The sequence below is a fragment of the Phyllopteryx taeniolatus genome, chromosome 21, assembly GCF_024500385.1.
Source record: "Phyllopteryx taeniolatus isolate TA_2022b chromosome 21, UOR_Ptae_1.2, whole genome shotgun sequence".
Taxonomy (NCBI): domain Eukaryota; kingdom Metazoa; phylum Chordata; class Actinopteri; order Syngnathiformes; family Syngnathidae; genus Phyllopteryx; species Phyllopteryx taeniolatus.
In genome coordinates this window covers 13,010,457-13,030,567 of record NC_084522.1, presented here as the reverse complement: position 1 = coordinate 13,030,567, position 20,111 = coordinate 13,010,457, and the positions used below count along the sequence as shown (strand labels likewise).

Genomic DNA, 20,111 nt, shown 5'->3' with positions numbered 1-20,111 from the left:
CTGAGCATTTACTTTGCGCTTTCTCAATGCGACTCCACCCTCCTCAAACAAACAAACAAAAAAACCACTGCTCCAGAGTCTGTTGATATTTCTTAGTTGCTCTTGGGCCCTGTCGTGCTCGCGGTGTTCGAAGCAAGTGCTAAATTCACTTAGGCCTTGCTATGATTTTGCTTTTCCTGACTGTAGGTACAAAGCAAGATACCACCCAGGACTGGTCGCCAGCCAATCACACAGCACATATAGCCATATAACCATTCATTCATTCATTCACACCTATTGACAATTTAGTCTTTAATTAACCTGACATGCAATAGTGAACACGGGACCTCTTCATTGTGAGGCAGACATGCTTAACGTCTTGTTGTCTAGTTGTTTTTCTCCCTAATTTGCAAATACAGTTGTGCTCAAAAGCAGAATTTATGAAATATTGGCAATTTTGGGATAATATGACTCATCATGTGGAAAACATTTCCTTTAACAAGGGATATTGGTTAGGGAAGGACATTTGTTGTTACGTAAGTGTGTGTGGCCTTTTCAAATCATAACAACTGACATTATCCAAATGGCCCCAATCAAAAGTGTGCATACCCCGGAACGTTTGGTCAGATGTTTTCTTCAACAACTGTGCTATTCTGAAATGTCTTCTAGTTTCATGAAAATCCCATTCGAAATCAAATGAATGCTTTGCCTGAGCACTCGTTCGTTTCGTTAAAGAATGGTGCACATCTTATGTAAACCTATGAGCACAATTGCATTTTTTTAAGATCAATCCATTTGCTCTTATCCTCACCTAGTCACTGGGAGGGTTGTCAAACTCATTTTTTGTCGCCAGCCACATCAGAGTTATGGTTTCCCTTGGGGGGGGGGGGGGGGGCATTATAACTGTGAATCATATGAATGAGTTAAATATGCACAAAAATTGATGGATAATGAGTTTTGAAATCAGAGGCCAGTAAAAAAAAAAAAAATTTTGTTCAACGAGTTTTCAATTAATTTATTTTAAAAGGTGCAATTGGTAACAAAAACACTACAATTATTACAGGGAGACAATTTGCAATTTTGGTATTTTAGTAAGAAATGAAGTCAACGTACATGATTTGCCTTTGCGGGCCACATAAAATGTTTTGATGGCCTGGATCTGGCCCCCGGGCCTTGAGTTTGACACCTGTGAATTAAATGATTTTTGATGCAAAAGATTGCAATGAGAGATTTCTCATTCAGGATCAATACTATACATGATGCAAAAACAAATATGAACTCAGATTTGCTTTATTTTCACATCACGGGTTTCTGTTATGGCACACATTAGTATAAAGGATAAATAAAAATTGCATTTCAAAACACAGCGGAAGGTTTACGAGCTCAATGTTTCCCTGAAACATTCCATTGATCAACTTCTACGATGTCAGCACAGTGTATACATACAGTATACCGCACTTCATTTGCAATGTATGCAATGTCCATGGATTTTTTTTTTCTACGGCTAGTGCTAGACTGTTAATCATAAAACACTTTCGAGTGGCTGGGGGCGAGACAGGGCGTCATTGGTCGCATCACAGCAGGCTTCCCCACACGGAGGCCAGGGCGGCGGCGCCGATGGCGCCGGGGAGCGTCATCCTGGCGGACGGGGCTCCGCTCATCTGGGCGGGGTTGCAGCCGTCCGTGGAGCAGCATTCGACTGTGGCCTGGTACGTCACGCCCAGCAGGGTGGCATTGGTGGTCATGTTGCAGGCGGCCTCCTCGATGCAACCCTGGGTGTTGAAGCCCACCGAGGACGAGATGGAGACGAAAGCTGCCGGGGGAGAGAAAGGTCGCGCTCGAGTGATACTGAGGTGGGAAGATGATGGTGAAGAAAAAGTTCGAAGCGGACTTACTTGCTTTTCCTGTGAAGCACTGAGAGGTGTTGGTGGTGCACTCCACAGAGGAGGAGGACAGACAGAAACCGAGCAAACCGAAGGAGCACTGGTTGCACGTGAGGGTCTCCACTGAAACAGACAAACAGAAAATTGTTGAACAAATATTCAGTCAGTCTTAGTTCAACAAATACAGGATGTGCCCTTCCGAGAAGTCCCACATGATCACTCTCCATATATACTCAGCATTATTATTTGCACTTTTTCCACACTCCCCCCTCAAAGTGACACCCAATAAACAATCAAAGCAAGTTTGACCGAGTGTACTTTCGCACATTTCAGGACGATTATTTATTTTAGCGGTAGGAGTCCATTTAATACCGAAAACAGTGTGGAAAATGGCCATACAGCCAAATAAGAATTAAAAATATTGGCTTTTACACCCATTTTCTATATCCTTCTGACCCACCTTCCAAATGATCATTATTAAAGACAAATGGAAGCAATTTGCACATGGTTATCAAAATAAAATAAAATATATAAACTCGAAATAGCTTAATTTGCTTTATTTTTCAGATGGATTTCCATTAATTGATTGTTGATTAGAAACGTTACGCAATCTTTCAAATAAAACCTGTACAGGCTTCCTTTTTTTTTTTTTTTTATCTTTCTGCAATATATTTATAGAACACATTTTCAGATGACATTCTCATTATTTTAGCTTCTTACCAAGCATGAAGCATGCAAGTGCTGAGATGACGCCGATAAGGATCCTGCCCATTGTTACTGTGTTCTTGGTTGACGCCTCACTCAATCACTAGGATGCTTCCAAAGGGTCTTCAGGCACCTCTCGGGCGTCAAGTGAAAAACTGATGAACCTGTTTGAGGGAAGTGTTTTATCCCCTCAGAAACAGGTGAGTGAGCAAAATGGGAGGGGGTTAATACAGGGTGTGGTTTCATCATCTTTTGTCTTCTTGTTGCTTTACATCACTTAGAATAAAGGAATGCCCGGGGCGTTGACTCTCAGTCCCCGGCAAACAACTAATTAACATGTGTATATGTATGTGTGGCGCCACGGTGACCGACCGGTTAGCACATCTGCCTCACAGTTCTGTGGACCCGGGTTCAAATCTGGCCTCGCCTGTGTGGAGTTTGCATGTTTACCCCGTGCCTGCGTGGGTTTTCTTCGGCTACTCCGGTTTCCTCCCACATCCCAAAAAACATGCACAGTAGGTTAATGGAAGACTCTATGTTGTCCGGAGTGTGCGAATGGTTGTTTGTTTAGTTGTGCCCTGCCATTGGCTGGTGGCCAGTTCAGGGTGTAATCTGCCTCCTGGTTGCACTTAGCTGGGGTAGGCTCCAGCACGCCCTAGTGAAGATGAGCGGTACGGAAAAAAAAAAAAAAAAATATATATATATATATATATATATCCACACACAGTGTGTATGTATATATTAGGGGTGGGACTCAATTAAAGATGTCAGGGAGAGAACTTTGCACAATTCTGGTTCATCCTTGGGTGCAATTTCCAGATGGCTGCAGGTGCCATGTTCAAACAATTATACACAAGTATAAACACCATGGGAATGTCCAGCCATCATAGTGCTCAGGACGGAGAAGAGGTTGCGTCTCTGAGATGAGACTACTTTGGTCCAAAATGTGCATATCAACCCAAGAACAAAAGCAAAAGACCTTGTGAAAATGCTGGCTGAAGCTGGTAAAAGTTAGTCATTATCAACAGTGAAACAAGTAGTGTACCGACATGCGCTGAAAGGCCACTCGGCCAGGAAGAAGCCATTAACTCCAAAGAAGCAAAACAAAACAAAAAATAAAGAAATTAAATAAATCACATTATAGTTTGCAAATACGCACAGGGACAAAGACCTTAATTTGGGGAGACATGATCTGACGAAGCTAAAATTGAACAGTTTGGCCACATGGAGCATCATTACGTTTGGAGGGAAAAGGGGGAAGCTTGCAAGCCTGAGAACTTTCAAATACCGGCGTGGCAACTTGAATTTGTGCCATTGTTTTGCTCTAGGAAGGAACTGGTGCACTTAGCACTTGCAAATACAAGTAGATGGCAAAGAACATTTGTGGAAATACCGAAACATCATCGCAAGACATCAGCCACAAAGTTGAAGTTTGGGCACAAATGGGTCTTCCAAGTGGACAATGACCCGAAGCATACTGCCAAAGTGGCTGAAGGGTAGCAAAGGCATTATTTTGGAGTGGCCATCGGAAAACCATGATCTCGATCCTACAGAATATGTATTGGCAAACCTGAAAAGGCATGTGTAAGCAGGGCTGGCTACAAACTTGGCTCAGTTACACCAGTTCTGCCAAAATTCCTCCCAACTATTGTGAGAAGCTTGTGGAAGGATATTCAAAACATTTCACCAGTCATACATTTTAAAGGCAACGCTACCAAATACAAATGATATGTAAACTTCCCACTTTGAAGAAACTATGAAATATTGTCTAAAAATAATCATTCTCTCATTATTCTGGCATTTAGCAAACAGACCTCAACAGGAAAAGTTTAGTCTGAGTTCATGTCAGAAAAAAAAACAACAACAAAACTTTATACTGTGTACGTAAAGATCTGGTTTTCAAATACCATGACCATTACCAGTTCTTTGTCTTTGTTTAGGCATTGTGTACATGGACTTCTCCACTTCCTGATTTTGTGGGCTCAGTTGTGGTCATTTCCTTTACTGCTCCAGCGTAACTATGCCCCCAGTACGCAAAGGAATGTTCTACGAGAGCATGCTTTACATGTGCTGTGTATGAGTTTGCTGTGGAGCGGCTTGAACAGAACCCCGACTTCAACTTCAGGAACACTTACAAGCAGTGCTAGCTGCCAAACGGAACAGGAGACCAACTGTGACCCAATGCTTTTGTTTAGAACAATTATTCAAAAACAAAAAAAAGCTTGAACATCAGTGAACAAGTACAAATGAATGCAGAACAAGCTGTCAACGCAGCACTCTTTTCCATTGTGTAATTATTAAACAAACCATGCTCGAAAAAAAGTGTTATGTTCCAAACTGTCACAGAGAGGACCTAACGTTAATGTAAATACCATGATGGTTTGGAACAGTTAGCCATTTTCTTTTCAAATTACACTACCAAGGCCTCCAAACCATTGTATTTGATTCATTTAAAAATGCGGTTTATTTACAATAAGTGGGATAGATGTCATTCACTTGGAGCGAACAATGTCCGCTATGCTCCACAGGACGCAAAACAGGAAAGACCGGTTGTTCCTGCCACACTGCCCCTCAGCGAAACTGCATCACATCAGTAAACCGGAGCAGCGCACCAAGAAACTGCTACTTTCTTCCCAATTGAAAGACTTTATTGCATCTTCATAATGATACAAATCTTATACAAGCCATTTCACACACTATAAAGACGTGCACACAATCTTGGGAGAAATAGAACCAAGTGTCCACTTGAAGCTGTTTGTCCGTGTTTGATTTGGACTGCAGTTCAAATCCCTGGTCTGGCATATCCTGTTCCGTTTGGTATTGGTAATGTGTCATTGACACAGCATGCTTGGAAGTATCAAAGAAACTTTCAACGCTTTACCATGACAAAAGAATAACACTTTCATTCAACAGCTGTAGGAGTAACATGCAGAGCAATTAATTCTACTGTCAATATGAAAAAAAAGAAAGTCATTTTAGATGGTAGTCATACATTTTATAGTGAACAAAATGTTTACAACCTTTTAATAAAATTCAAGAGTCAAGCTGGTTAACCTTTTAATGTATCATCAGTGTTACACATTTACACTTTGTCAAAGAATGGATGAAAATGAAGATTGAGGCAATAGAGACATCTAAACTACACAATTTCAGCTTGAGCCATAGAAATTATTTCAAAACCAATGCAAAAAAACAAAACAAAAAAAACCATCAACAGTCCTCTTCTGTTTAAGGAGCTTGTAGAAGAGGATAATGTGACATTGCATGTGGCTACACCAGCATGTTGGCCATCAGCAGAGCGGCAACGGTGGCGAGGAACAGCGGCCCGCTCGATTTTTCGGGCGCGGCGTTGCACAGGTTGCTGTTGCAGCACGTCTTGGTCATCTTGTAGATGGTCGTGTTGCTGCTGGAGGGGAAATTCACATCCTTGGTGGTGTTGCACTCTACCTCCACTAAGCAACCCTTTATGGTGATGTCCACGAAGCCAGCTGAGGGGGGGCGACAACGACAACGTCAGCGCTCTTTGGCGGATTCGACGTGGCAGGAGGCATTTGGGGAATGATAAATAAATGTGTGTCGCATGTTGAGAACGTTCAGAAATGCACCAGAATCTAGTTTAAATAGATTGTTGTCAACTTAACATCAAGTCCACTTTATATAAAAAAAAAACAAAAACGAAGCTCACGACTTTCTATTAGAAGAATCTACACACGTCAAATAGGGTTTCCGTCCTACATATGGACCTTTTGTTGTTGTTGTTTTTAACTGGATAGGCTTAAAAAAAGATCCAATGAAACAAACTTTGAACATTAAAATGACAAAAATAAAAAAATCTAATTGAATTTAGTTTGATATTACAGCTTCTCACCATGAATGTATTTTCAAATGGGATAATAGTTTACAGTATAAGTATTTTAACATGTTAAAATGGGGTCTTCCAATAGTAATTCTCACCTGCTGTAAATAATTGGACGAGAAATGCACCATCTGGATAAAATCTGGATGTAATTTTGTTTGACATTACAGCTTCAAACCTGCCAGCTAATCTTATTCAAAATGGGGGGGGGGGGGGGGGGGGGGGGGGGCAAAACATCCGAAAATATTGAACAGGATTTTTCAGTATTCAAATTAAATTGCTGTCAAATTTGCAAAAATCGAGATAAAATCCAGATTAAACACTGACAGTAACACTTCTCATTCTTCTTATAAAAACCTAATTGGATAAGATTTGACAAGGACATGATTTTGTTTGTTTTCTTTAGTTTTGATTACATTTCTGATATCAATGAATTGGGATTCTTTTATTTAATGGGAACAAACATATAGAGGTTAAAAAAAAAACAACGAAAAAAACATGGGAATTTATATGAATGCGTAAAAAGCAGATATGCCAGGTAGATTACTCAAGTGCCTGACTAACTTGTCTCTTCTCTACTTTCAACAATAATGCATGCAAAGATTGATTGAAGATTGTTCTACAATTGCAGCTATGTTGGATAGATAACAGCTAGATAGATAAGTAATAATAAACAACTTGCACTGATATACGATGACATATTATACATATTGATGGGTAAGATTCAAATACCTTTTACTGATAGTAATGCAAAACTTGCATAACAGGACACGGTTATCATTCGTGGTATTGCTTCTCTCCACATCCTTTATGACTGCTTGCGCTATTCAAAACGTTGTGAAATACCGCCGTGTGTCACTCACTGGAAGCCAGTGAGTGACAGTGGCCGCTGCTTTTAATGCAGAGGCCAATTGTTGAAAAGAATGTCACCTAGAACTTGCAGTACATTTGAACAGCTTACCTGCAAAGCCTTTGCCGGTAAAGCAATGCTCCCCTTTGTCACACATAATCTTCTTGGTGATGCATAGGTTCCAGAAGCCAATTTTACATTCGTAGCACTGCAGCGCATGGCCTGAGAACGACAGTGGGGATGATACAGACGAGCTCATTTAAACAATGGCAATTGTTTCTTGAAATGTTAACACATGGAATTGGTGCAACCCAATTATTTAATAGCCACAAGTCAACATAAACAACCCAAACTTTATGTGGTACACAGATGACGAGCTGGGATAAGACCATGTATGATTGTGGGGCAGGGGAGACGCTTTCATGTGAACAAAACGCTGGAGCATTACTACATTACGCATTCAAAAGTAACTCAATTGCTGTAAAATTGTTTTTGCTTTAACACAGTAATGCTTTGCAGTCCTACTTTTAGCAATGTATATTTGAACACAAACAGTGCAACAACACAAGTAGACATATAATAACGATACTCCGGCATATTCTTTAGAAACGGTGAAATGATGATGTTACTGTAGAGCAGGGCTCATCAACCTTTTTGAAACGGAGAGCTACTTCTTGCGTACTGCTTAAATGTAAAGGGCTACCAGTTAAATACGTCTGAAATAAACTTGATTTAGGGGTAAATCATCTATTATTCTTGACTTCTAATTCAAAAAATGGTTATCCATCTATTTGTTGGGTATAAGTAATATGACCAGGCGATGAAACATCTATATGGTTTCGCAGTCATAATGGCTCTCTGAGCGAAACCATAATTGCAATGTGGCCAGGGATCAATGAGTGAAACCCCCGACAGAGACGAAAAGCACTAGTAACTTTAAGTAAATGAGCAATACCATTTGCTTTGCACACCTCAGCGAGGTTTCCCAAACATTTTTTCAAAGATCCAGATAAGTGCATCGGTGTCAAGGAAAAAACTACCCGTTTTCACATGTACAGCCATAAAGTGGCTGATCGAATAACTATAAACCATTTCACCAGTTTCACGTCATGATAAAAACTAAGGATTTTATAGGCTATCCGACGAAAACGCTAAACATTTTACGTTAACAAAAAAAATGTTTTTAGGGGGTGAGACCTTAAGCTTATGAAAATAATACTTTAGAAATTGGGCAAAAAATGTAATGTTTTAATATGCATTTCAAAAACAAAAACAACTTGCAACAATAGACAAAGGAGTTGTCACTATTTTAAATGGGAGTGTGCGTGCTTGAATTTGATTAAAGGGATTGAGGGAACACCTACTTTTGTAGCTAAAAAGTGCAAAATAGGGTTTTGTGCATGGAAAAAAATATATATTTTACAAATTTAACAAATGAATACACAAGGCAACATACTGACAAGATAATTGTCAATTGATAATTGTGTGGTACTGGAACGTGTCGACACGCATATCATATTTGAGCAGTCATTATGAAGTCATGGATTGTTATGGGTCACATGAGCACACCTGTATGTGCCATGTTGCACATGCTTTTGAAGGGCAGTCGCTGAAATGCAGAAAGTGAACTGTAGTGTACACTTTTTTATTTTGTATCATTATGCACCAGTATAAATGCTCTCAGTTGTAACATAGGTTTTTTCAACAATCGAAGCGGTTTAGAAAAACAAGACTAAATAACTGACTCCGAGAGGCTTTCAGTGGTGATGACGGCATGCAGTTTTCCTTTAAAACAAATATGACCTGCCACACCTTAGAATCTTGAAAATGCTGGCCAACGCCTTTAAAATAAGCCATTCCCCTAGCGCTGCCGCCAAATTCCTGTTCAAATTCCGGTTGAACAGCGTCAAACTCAAGGCCCGGGGGGCCAGTACTGAGCCGATGCATTATTTCTGTGTCCACTAAAGAAAATCAAGTTTGTCTTCTTCATATTTCTTGCTAAATAGACTTGTTATTCGAATTAGGGCAGAAAATCTGCACCAAAATTCGAATTTCTTTCTTTAACCAAATCTCTTTTTTCTCATGAATTAGAACAGTATTTGTGACTATTTTTGATGACTTCGGAATTCAAATGAAATTGCTGAATGCAATGCAGGCGCATTTGTGCATACAATGAGGTGACACTGCTACTCTATAGCTTATCCGCAACACATGTACATGTATTGGGCACTTTCTCCATAGGAATTTCTCAAACGATGGGTAAACCAGAGTAACAAACGCTATCTTAAGGAGCGATTTCAAAAATAAAGCGTCCGTTTGTTCACAGAAACATGGTATGTATAGTTACATTTCAAATGTTTGTGTCTCTCTGTTGTTTTTGTTTGCTCCAGAAACTACCGCTAGGGTAGTAGAACAATGTTCCCCGCTATGGCCAGTGTTCGAAAAAAAAAAAAGGACACGCCTGACAAAAAAGGCACAAGAACATGGCAATGCAAGAGTCACATGAAAACATTACATAAAACATTGTGATCCATGTCATCATGCTGTCTTTTCTTTTTAGGCACCTGTCAGACAAAAGCTCTAATTCAAATAATTCAAAGTGTTTTTTGGGGGGAAATATGCTTGTATTTTCCAATCATATAAATGACCATTTAAAGGCAAATTGGACAAAATCTGTCCAAATTCATCCATTTTCTGAGCCGCTTCTCCTCACTAGGGTCGCGGGCGTGCTGGAGCCTATCCCAGCTGTCATCGAGCAGGAGGCGGGGTACACCCTCAACTGGTTGCCAGCCAATCGCAGGGCACATACAAACAAACAACCATTCGCACTCACATTCACACCTACGGGCAATTTAGAGTTGTCAATTAACGTGCATGTTTTTGGGATGTGGGAGGAAACCGGAGTGCCCGGAGAAAACCCACGCAGGCACGGGGAGAACATGCAAACTCCACACAGGGGGGGACGGGGATTGAACCCGGGTCCTCAGAACTGTGAGGCTGACGCTCTAACCAGTCGGCCACAAATTGGTGAATTTGTGACAAAATAAAATAAGATAATGCAAAATGGCAGTGGTTCTCAAACCTTTTACACCGAGTCCCACCTAAAACCTTTTTAAAAAAACACTTGCCTTCCAAGTACTGTGTCACCCTAATTATCAACATTTAAAGTTAAATACATCTGCATTGCACTTAAATGTACTGTACTGCATTAAACAAAGTTAGTTGTGCGTCTCCTCTGGAAAACTATTGCACGTTTTGACAAAAACTATGAGCTCTGAGGTGGAACTTTTCAGGCGTGGCTCTGAACAAGTGCACATCAGGCTTATTTATACTGCCACCTACTGTTGGCCTAGTGAACTGACAGACCTCTGAGGGTGGGGTTTAAAAACATCCCTTTCTATTCAGATCTCCACCAGGGGACGTCTGTGTTCCAAGAAGCCTCAGGTGGTAGAGCTTGCAGTTTTATGGAACCTACTGTTATTGTGCCCATGTCTCTATTGTTCCCTCAGGACAGTAAACACACGTGTGAACCTTCCCAGCAGCAGATACAAAAACAAAAAAAACAAAGATCAGCCAAATCCTTTCTGTTGAATTTGGGCTCTGTATTTTCTTAGTCAACTGTGGGAAACGGGAAACGAGGGCAAACAATGACCATCTAGGTGACTGTAAACTCACAACGAGCGACTAAAAAAAGTTTTCGTGAGGCGAAGTTGAAATAAAACACCTGATGAAGTCACGCACAATGATAAAGACCGGAGTTATCATCTCTGAAAAGTCCCAAAATAAATATGCGCAGTTAAGTCAGGTGTCTAAATGCAAACAGGATTCGTTTGCGTTAGGATTTGGAGCGTGCTCCACGACCTTAATGTGGCAGTTAAAGGTTTGGTGAGGGGTGTGGTGGGATAATCCAAAAACATCTGAATGCTAAACAAGCCTACAACAATGGGTCAAGATAATCATTTGTGTAGATTTGAGATTGTATCTTGCGGTCATCTGAAAAGTGATGAAGGACCGTCCATTTTGGCAGTTGATAATATGAAATAATATGAGTGAGCCAGCCTGGCCAGCGTGTTGTCCTAGCACCAGAGTTAACATTACAACTGTTCAGTGCAGCTGGGCACATAGTGGTTGTTGAAGACATTTGTTTCCAGTTGCGATTATATTTAGTGAAACTGTTATGAGAGTACAGCACGGTGGACACCCACATATTTGCAGTTCGGAATTCACGATTTTTTTACATTTTCTTTTCATAGCTTTTTGGGGGAACCGATCCTTTGTCATGTACTGGGAGACTCACATCAGCTGTTTTGGGGCAGTCTTAAAAATAAAAAGTATTAGTTAGGCCCCATCTTGTGGCAAGTAAATACAGGTGCTGGTCATATAATTACAATAGCATGAAAAAGTTGATTTATTTCAGTAATTCCATTCAAAAAGTGAAACTTGTATAATGTATACATTCATTTCACACAGACTGACATATTTCAAGCGTTTATTTCTTTTAAAGTTGATGATTGTAACCGACAAGTATTGAAAACCCCAAATTGAGTATCTCAGAAAATTATAAAGAAAGAAAATATTGTGGCGAGGTGCAATATGGAAGACACCTGGTGCCACACTCTAATCAGCTACTGAACTCAAAATACCTGCAAAGGCCTTTAAATGGTCTCTCAGTCTAGTTCTGTAGGCTACACAATCACGGGGAAGACTGTTGACCTGACTGTCGTCCAAAAGACGACCATTGACACCTTGCACAAGGAGGGCAAGACACAAAAGGTCAATGCTAAAGAAGGTTGGCTGGTCACAGAGCGCTGAGTCCAAGCACATTAATAGAGTGGCAAAGGGAAGGGTAAAAAAAAAAAAAAAAAAAAGTGTACACGCAATAGGGATAACCGCACCCCAGAGAGGTTTGTGAAAGAAAACCCATTCACAAAGAGTGGACTGCAGCTAGAGTCAGTGCTTCAAGAACCAGCACGCACAGACATATGCCAGACATGGGTTTCAGCTGTCGTATTCCTTGTGTCATGCCACTCTTGAACAAGAGACCGCGTCAGAAGAGTCTCGCCTGGGCTAAAGACAAACAGGACTGGACTGCTACAGAGTGGTCCAAAGTTATGTTCTCTGACAAAAGTCAATTTTGCATGTCCTTTGGAAATCAAGGTCCCAGAGTCTGGAAGAAGAGAGGAGAGGCACAGAATCCACGTTGCTTGAGGTCGGGTGTAAAGTTTCCACAGCCAGTGATGGTTTGGGGTGCCATGACATGACATTGGTGTCGGTTCAATGGGTTTCCTTAGGTCCAAGGTCAACGCAGCAGTCTACCAGCAAGTTTTAGAGCACTTCGTGCCTCCTTCTGCTGACCAACATTATGGAGATGCCGATTTCATTTTCCAACAGGACTTGGCACATGCACACAGTGCCAAAGCTACCAGGACCTGGTTTAAGCACCATGGTATCCCTGTTCTTGATTGGCCAGCAAAAACACCTGACCTCAAACCCATACAAAATCTATGTGTTATTGTGAAGAGGAAGATGCGATACACCAGAGCCAACAATGCAGAAGAGCTGAAGGCCACTATCAGAGCAGCCTGGGCTCTCATAACATCTGAGCAGTGCCACGGACTGATCGACTCCATGCCACGCCGCATTCCTGCAGTAATTAAGGCAAAAGGAGCCCTAACTCAGTATTGAGTGCTGTACGTGCTCATACTTTTCATGTTCATACTTTTCAGTTTCTCAAAAATTTAATATTCAAATTTTCTGAGATACTGAATTTGGGATTTTCATTAGTTGTCGGTTATGATTAGACTTTTACGCCAATCAGACTGGACATAAACGCTGCATTTTGGACCACCATCAAGGGGGCCTTCTCCAGCCTGGACACAGTGTTGTCAGAGCTAACATTACTGTTCAGTTCAGCTAGTCACATATTGGTTGTTGAACAAACGTTTGCTTCCAATTGCGATTATGTAAAGCCAGTGAAGCCGTCATGAAATACAGTGCAGTGAACACCCGCATATTCGCAGTTCAGCGTTTGATTTTTGCAATTTTTCTCTTGGGCAGATTTCTATGCAAGTTACATGCCCATCACAGATATTCAAACGGATTTCAATTAGGCCCCTTGTGTATAGTCTCAATAAGATCTTTTTTTGTTCTCAGTCACCCTGGGATATTTTTGGCTGTGGTTATTATTATGTTGGAAGACCCATGACCTTCAGTTGAGACATTGGGGCAACACATTTCACTACAGAACAGATTTCATTGTACACCAGATTCAAGGCACCTGGTGTAGCAAAGCAGCCACAGCCTCCATGTCTCACAGTAGGTACAGTGTTATTTTCTCTGCATGCGTCCTTTTTTGCATCTGTAAACAGAAATGATGTAACTTGCCAAAAAGATCCAGTTTTTGTTCCATTCTCCCAGAAGCTCTGTAGCATTCTGCCAAATTGCAGTGGCCATTGTGGGTTTTTCTTTTTTTATTGGACAGATGCCGACAACTGTCTGTGTACAAAGAAAATAACACCGTAACTACTGTGAAACATGGAGGCAGTTATGTTTGGAGGCTACTTTATTGCATCCAGCATCAGGTGTCTTCAATCTCTGCAGGGTACAATGAATTCCTAAGACTACCAAGACATTCTGGAGCAAAATGTGCTGCCCAGTGTCAGAAAGCTTGGTCTCAGCCACAGGTCTTCCAATAGGATAACGACCCAAGATGCAGTTAAGAACACAACAAGATAGTCAAGAACAAAACATTGGACTACTGTATTCTGAAGTGGCTTTTTATGAGCCCTGATCTAAATCCCATTGAATGTCTTTGGAAGAGGCTAAAAACATGAGCCGGATGGATATGGAGACTTCAAGCAGTCTAGAGAAACCCAGTTTAAATTTAACTTGAGGGCCAGATGTATTACTGTATTTATCTGGACTCTGAAGCAGCAGGAAATATTTCAGTGGCCTGTGACACGTTGACAAGAAACTAAATCAACCGGGCATCTATTGGAAAATTACTACATTTCCCCTGTGCGCTCCCACAGTAGTCACCTAGAAGATCAACAACCCGAGTGGAATTATCTACATTGGTGAATCACCTTCAGTCACTGATAGCTATTTGAGCAGCATGCTATTGGAGCTAAAGGTTACACAAAGCACCTGAAAGCACAAAAAGCTGCCAGGATGGAGGGTGGGGGGCGGAATAGAGGGACACTGCGAGTCAGGCAGGGTGTGCCCTGCCTGAAAATAAAGGAGCCAAATAAAGCCAGGGGGGACAAAAGGGAACAATGTCACCATAAACACAATAGTCAAAGAACAAATGTTACTCGTCGTGTAGACTGCAAATCCTCTGTGGAAATGGAATTTGAGACATGGGCCCCAACTGTTGTAAGGTGAGGAATTTCTCATGAGATGCTCTGACAAGTTGGGACGTGATTTAGTCTTTCAATCGTGTCTCAGGAAAGGCTCCTCGCTGCCTCACCCCAGCATGTGATAAAAGCCTGCCATGTGCACACACAGAGGTGCCGCTACTTGTTCCACTGCGAACATCTGCTGACTCGTCCTGTGTTGTTGATGTTGACTTGGAGCTACACAAACAGGCAAGCAAAACCGAAATACAGGAGTGCCTTGAGATACAAATTTAATTTCTTCCATGTAACTCAAACACCAGTGTCTCGTTTTGTCCTTTCCCATTGAAATAATGGAAATGCCATTAATCCATTCTAGCCCACGCTCCCCCCCACCAACAAAAATTGTTCCGTGTAGCCAAGTGATTAAAAATAGCACTTAATACTGTACAGATGGGTACAGATACTTGAGATGTCTAACTCCCCTCAGCTCATCAATCCGGCACTAATATTAGTCGTTCTTCACAGAGGATAAAGAATGTATGACTGAGTATAGTTATACAGTGCTCCCTCGCCACTTCGCGCTTCACGTTTTGCGGCTTCAGTGCTTCGCGGGTTTTTCCCAAATATTCATTAAAAAAAAATCAAAAATAATTTATCAAAAAATAAAAATGAAAAAATACAGGCATATCAGCAGCCATATTGCGGAAAGACGCGTTGTTTCATGTTGATGCACGAAAGAGAAGGTTTCCCTGCATGCCATTATTATGCGAGATTATGCGCTGTGCCCCTGCGAACGCTTCCTCCAGAGCGCCAAAGAGGAAGAAGAAGAAGATGAGTGTCAACGAAAAAGTGAAACTTTTAGATATGATGAAAGAGGGCAGAAGTTACGCATCTGTGGCACGCCATTATGGCGTGAATGAATCTACAGTGCGAAAGAGGAAGCAAACATCCGCAAAACTGCTTCAATAAGGAAGCGAAACGTGTGGTGACTGCGTAATAAGAGACGGACGGGGGTGATGTCCTTGTACAGGGGGATTTTGAAGCAAAAGAAAAACAAAGACAACAACTACCCATCACCATGTTTTTCTCCAAAGTAAAACCCCAGCTACACCATCAGCGCCGCCAGCAGAAGAGTCTCCGAGTGAACCTAAAGCCTCTACGAGTCAAGTGAGAGCCTCTCCTCCGCCACCAACGCAAGCCTCTTCGCCGCTCTCAGAAGGCAATGTTGATGAATGTTAATTACTGTATAAGGTTTTAGAATTAAAGATTGAAGTAAAAATGTCTACTATTATAATCTTTGTCTCAAATATGTAAAGTATAAATACTGTTTACATATTTGAAACATTCTGGTACCCACATACACATCCACGAAAATTCTTCGGGGGGGGCGGAATCTAAGTGGTTGTTTTAAATACACGTGTAGTTCTTTGTTTTATACATTCATTTGACAGTAAACTTCAACTGGGATCCCCTCTTTTTTTTGAAGAATTTCTCTCCATTTGCCAAAGTGCTGCTTATTGTGAAGTGAATGGAGCTCACCACCACCATTACAGTACTCGGATCTCAAGTCTGCATTCCCAAGTCAAAGCGAAATCACCCGAACGGCTGTTATCTCGAAAAACTTGTAAGTCGAGTTACTCGTATCTCAAGGCACCACTGTAGATGCAAGACAAATCAATTGAGGGGGGAAAAAAAGATGCTACACAAACATTACTAAAGTGTGAATAATTGTCAGTAAAACCAACATTTATCTGTCTGGTGTGATTTGTAAATAGAATGAGTTCTAATTGTTAGTTTCCCAGTAGATGGTGAAAAGTCTGTTAGGGTTTCTTTCATTTTACAATAGACAGGAAGTCTTAATCTTAAACACTTGAATTTGAACATTTACCTGCCTACCGATTAAAAGTGTGCTCAGACTGATTTTTCTTGCCCGATCTGCTCAGAAAACAGTCTGGAATGACGATCGCAAATGTTAACCTATTTCAATATTTACAGTCACATATTCTCATGGGTGGTCAACACCGGGTTCGGCCAAGCCACGGACTTTGGGACTGACGCAAGGGCAAAAAGCAATTAAAGTAGTTCTTTGGCACCACGTGGTGGCATCTTGGTGCCAGGGAAACAATTTGAAGCGTATTGAGAGCTTAATTTAGACAACAGTACTTCTTTTCCACCCTCTTGTTACAAGTATACGCAATTACAAACCCCTTTAGAGGGGTGTCAGTTCCTCACGGGTTCTCGCTGTTCGCGGCAGGGCTACGTCCCTATCACCCACAAATAACGTGGGTTCACTGGGTAGCCAATTAGGAAGCGACCTGAAGCTCACGACGTTGCCAGACACAAACAAAGGAGGTTCTGCTGAGAGTTTGTCTAACTTATCGCCCTTTGAGTGTTTATAAAACGTGTTGCCCAAGTCATCCACCGCTAAAAAAACAAAATGACAAGTAGAAGATTTTGCGAATTCAGTGTAGTTACCAAACTAGAAAATTCCTGTGGAAATTTCAAACGGGCCCGTTGACTCTTGCAAATCCGAAAGCCGCATTTGTGAAAGCTTCATCGCGAAATTTTTGGGAATGGGAATAATTTACAACATTGTATGAAAGGGTTCATCCATTTGAAGCTTGAATGGTTTGGTCAAGGAATGTGGTAACCAGAGGTAAATGTTTAAAACAATATATATATTTGGTCCTTTATTTTGAAAATTTGAAAGAAATCAGACCGTTTGCACAAATGCTAACATGCAAACCGTTTCTACGTGAACACGTGGCCTTTGAAAAAGACTCCTGTTGTCATTTTGACATTCATTTTCAGTTTTGGAGGGAATTCTTAAAAAGGTCCGAACAGAGTTCAGCTGAGATCTTTTGATACCTCATTTGTGCAGATATGTTCAGTGTGGGCTGTATTTTGGAGGAGAAAAAAATAAATAAAAAAACAAGGATAGTAATATGAGAACGACCACTGCTCCGTGGCAGGCCCATAATAAGCTAACAGTAAGCCTAATGTCTTCTATTACTTCTGCTGCTCTTTGTACTTTACGGCAGCCTGGATGCCTTGTGGCACTATACCGCCTCTCACAGCCGAGTATTGGTACTACGAAAGACATTGTTATGCGTTTGGTGTGCCGTGACGTTCATCTCAAGTATACCACACACTACAGGTTTTAAAAAGACACCCAATAAAAAAATTTATCTAGATAGAAAAAAAGAAAGTTACCAATAAAACATTCCCCTCCCTATAAATGTACATCTAAAAATAAACTTTAATCTATGAAGCAAAAGAATCAAAATTGCCATGAAAATTCCCTTTCAACAGAGGCACAAATGATTGTGCCCTACAAATTCCACCTAGCAACAAGGGGTCACACAATGTGTCAGGAATAAAACAAATCTGTTCTCCGATACAATGTTGCGGCTGCTTGCTGTATATATATATATATATATATATAAATATAATTATCCACACTATTTGTTGTCGGTGTGGTTGTATAAATTTCAATTGAAAGAGAATATACCCTGTAGTTTTTATCCATGCCACAGAATCTAAGTTCATGGAAAAAGCTTCCACAAGAAAATAAAAAAAAAAAAAAATCTGCATCATGTGATAAAGTGATTGTCCAGTGACCATTGAATGGTGTGACCAATAAGCATGTGATGTGGTCTTCATCACATTTGGAAAAAGACAAAAAGCCCAACAGAAAAAATAAAAATACAGGGTGGGGCGGGGGAAAGGACATTTCCTGTCATAGCCTCGCCAGTCTGAGTGTGTTGCACTTTGTAAACAAGTAGCATTTCTTTTAGGGTGTGCCTCTGGTCAGAGTGTCCGCCCAATTTGTCCCCCTTTTGGGGCCCAGCTGCGGCCCCACCCTCCCCCTCCTGGCTCTGTGCGTGCCCTACAAAATTAAATACAGTATTTGTTCCAGTACTCATTTTTAACATCTGTTATACATATACATATATACATACACACATATATATATATATATATATATATATATATATATATACATACACATACATATATATATATACACACATATATATATACACACATATATATATACACACATATACACACACACATATACACACATATACATATATATATACATACACATACATATATATATATATATACACACACATATATATATATATACATATATATATATATATATATATACACATACATACATATATATATATACATACACATACATATATATACACATACATACATATATATATATACATACACATACATATATATACACATACATACATATATATACACATACATACATATATATATACATATATATATATATATATATATATACACACACACACACATACACATACATATATATATATATATATACATACACATACATATATATATATGAAAATGGGAAACATGGCTGCGGGTAATAGCGATTCGCAGGTGGTACTGTTAAAGTCGAACTAAACTCAAATTGCCGCACCAAACGACAAAGTCTTAATAAAGACGACACCTTTTTTTGTGAAGGCGCACGCCAACCAAAACATTGTATGTTTTTTTTTTGTTTGTTTGTTTTTTCCCCCCGACTCCCTCCAAGTCCAAATATCGAGTGTAAAGATTGTTCTTACCGACTGCAACGCAGACTCCCACGGCGAAAAGCTGAAAAAGAATTCGGTTCATGTTGCTTGACAAGACGTCGAAGCGCGGTCACGCTGCGTGCACACAGACCGTTAGAAGCAAACGTTTTGGTTTTTTTGGTTCCACCATCGCCTTATTTATAATCTCCCACGCCCTCCCATCCCAGCGTCACCGTTATCCAATGACAGAAGGAAGCAAAGCAGTTTTGTTTTTTTTCCCCCCTTGGTGTTCTCTTTTTCCTCCTCCCCCCAAAACAAACTTTTCCAATCCACCTGCGGCCGTGTGAGGCCTCAGATGGAAACGGCAATTGTGGACAGACGCCTTTATTTAGTGAGATATGACGTCACTTAGTCACAAACAGACACGAAATTCCAATGGGCTCTATTTACTACATTTTAAAAATGTTGACCTAATGCTGTCATTTGATTAAACATCACGAGTCACAGGTGGTTCGAGTTGCCAAAAACTGGACTCAAGTAAGAGTATATTACTGTTATGTTGGAATGATTTGATTCAAGTAAAAGTAAAAAGTAGTCTTCCAAATGGTTACTTAAGAGTATTCAGTGTACTGAGTATCTGATTTTTATTTTTTATTTTTTTTAAAGCAAATGAACGTCAAATAGGCAACAAAAAAAAAAAAAATATATATATATATATATATTTATATAAAATAGCAACATGGAAATTCAAATATTGCCCAACAATATCACTTCAAAGAAATATTAAATATATAGTTTTCATAAAATAAACTAAGGCAACTTCAGTTTCAGGAAATCTTTTCTCTTTTCTCCATGCTCCTTTTGAATGCGCATAAGCCTTTGTACACACAGCGAGGAACAGAGAACTCCAACGGGTCCGATGGGGTC

General features: G+C 40.4%; 1 protein-coding gene across 2 annotated transcripts; it reads right to left on the bottom strand.

Annotated features, from left to right (window-relative positions):
- Positions 1 to 1,251: 1,251 nt before the first annotated feature.
- On the bottom strand, positions 1,252 to 19,395 carry LOC133471039 (sperm acrosome membrane-associated protein 4-like). 2 transcript variants are annotated; one of them, XM_061760166.1, is made up of 4 exons: positions 19,236 to 19,395; positions 7,385 to 7,495; positions 1,875 to 1,985; positions 1,252 to 1,792 (listed from the first exon to the last, which is right to left on the bottom strand). In XM_061760166.1, exons 1-4 carry the CDS (start codon positions 19,285 to 19,287, stop codon positions 1,554 to 1,556), a joined length of 513 nt encoding a protein of 170 aa, XP_061616150.1. In that variant the 5' UTR covers positions 19,288 to 19,395; the 3' UTR covers positions 1,252 to 1,553. The 2 variants fall into 2 exon arrangements, with proteins under 2 accessions (XP_061616150.1, XP_061616151.1); XM_061760167.1 differs by lacking the exons at positions 7,385 to 7,495; positions 19,236 to 19,395 and adding an exon at positions 2,583 to 3,230.
- Positions 19,396 to 20,111: the final 716 nt, after the last annotated feature.

Excerpts from the sequence above, each read along its gene's own strand:
- LOC133471039 (XM_061760166.1), bottom strand. The coding sequence starts at position 19,287 with ATGAACCGAATTCTTTTTCAGCTTTTCGCCGTGGGAGTCTGCGTTGCA. Across the intron at positions 7,496-19,235 it reads GGGAGTCTGCGTTGCAGTCG|GCCATGCGCTGCAGTGCTAC; the intron begins GTAAGAACAATC and ends TGTCGTTCTCAG. Across the intron at positions 1,986-7,384 it reads TACCGGCAAAGGCTTTGCAG|TGGAGACCCTCACGTGCAAC; the intron begins GTAAGCTGTTCA and ends TGTCTGTTTCAG.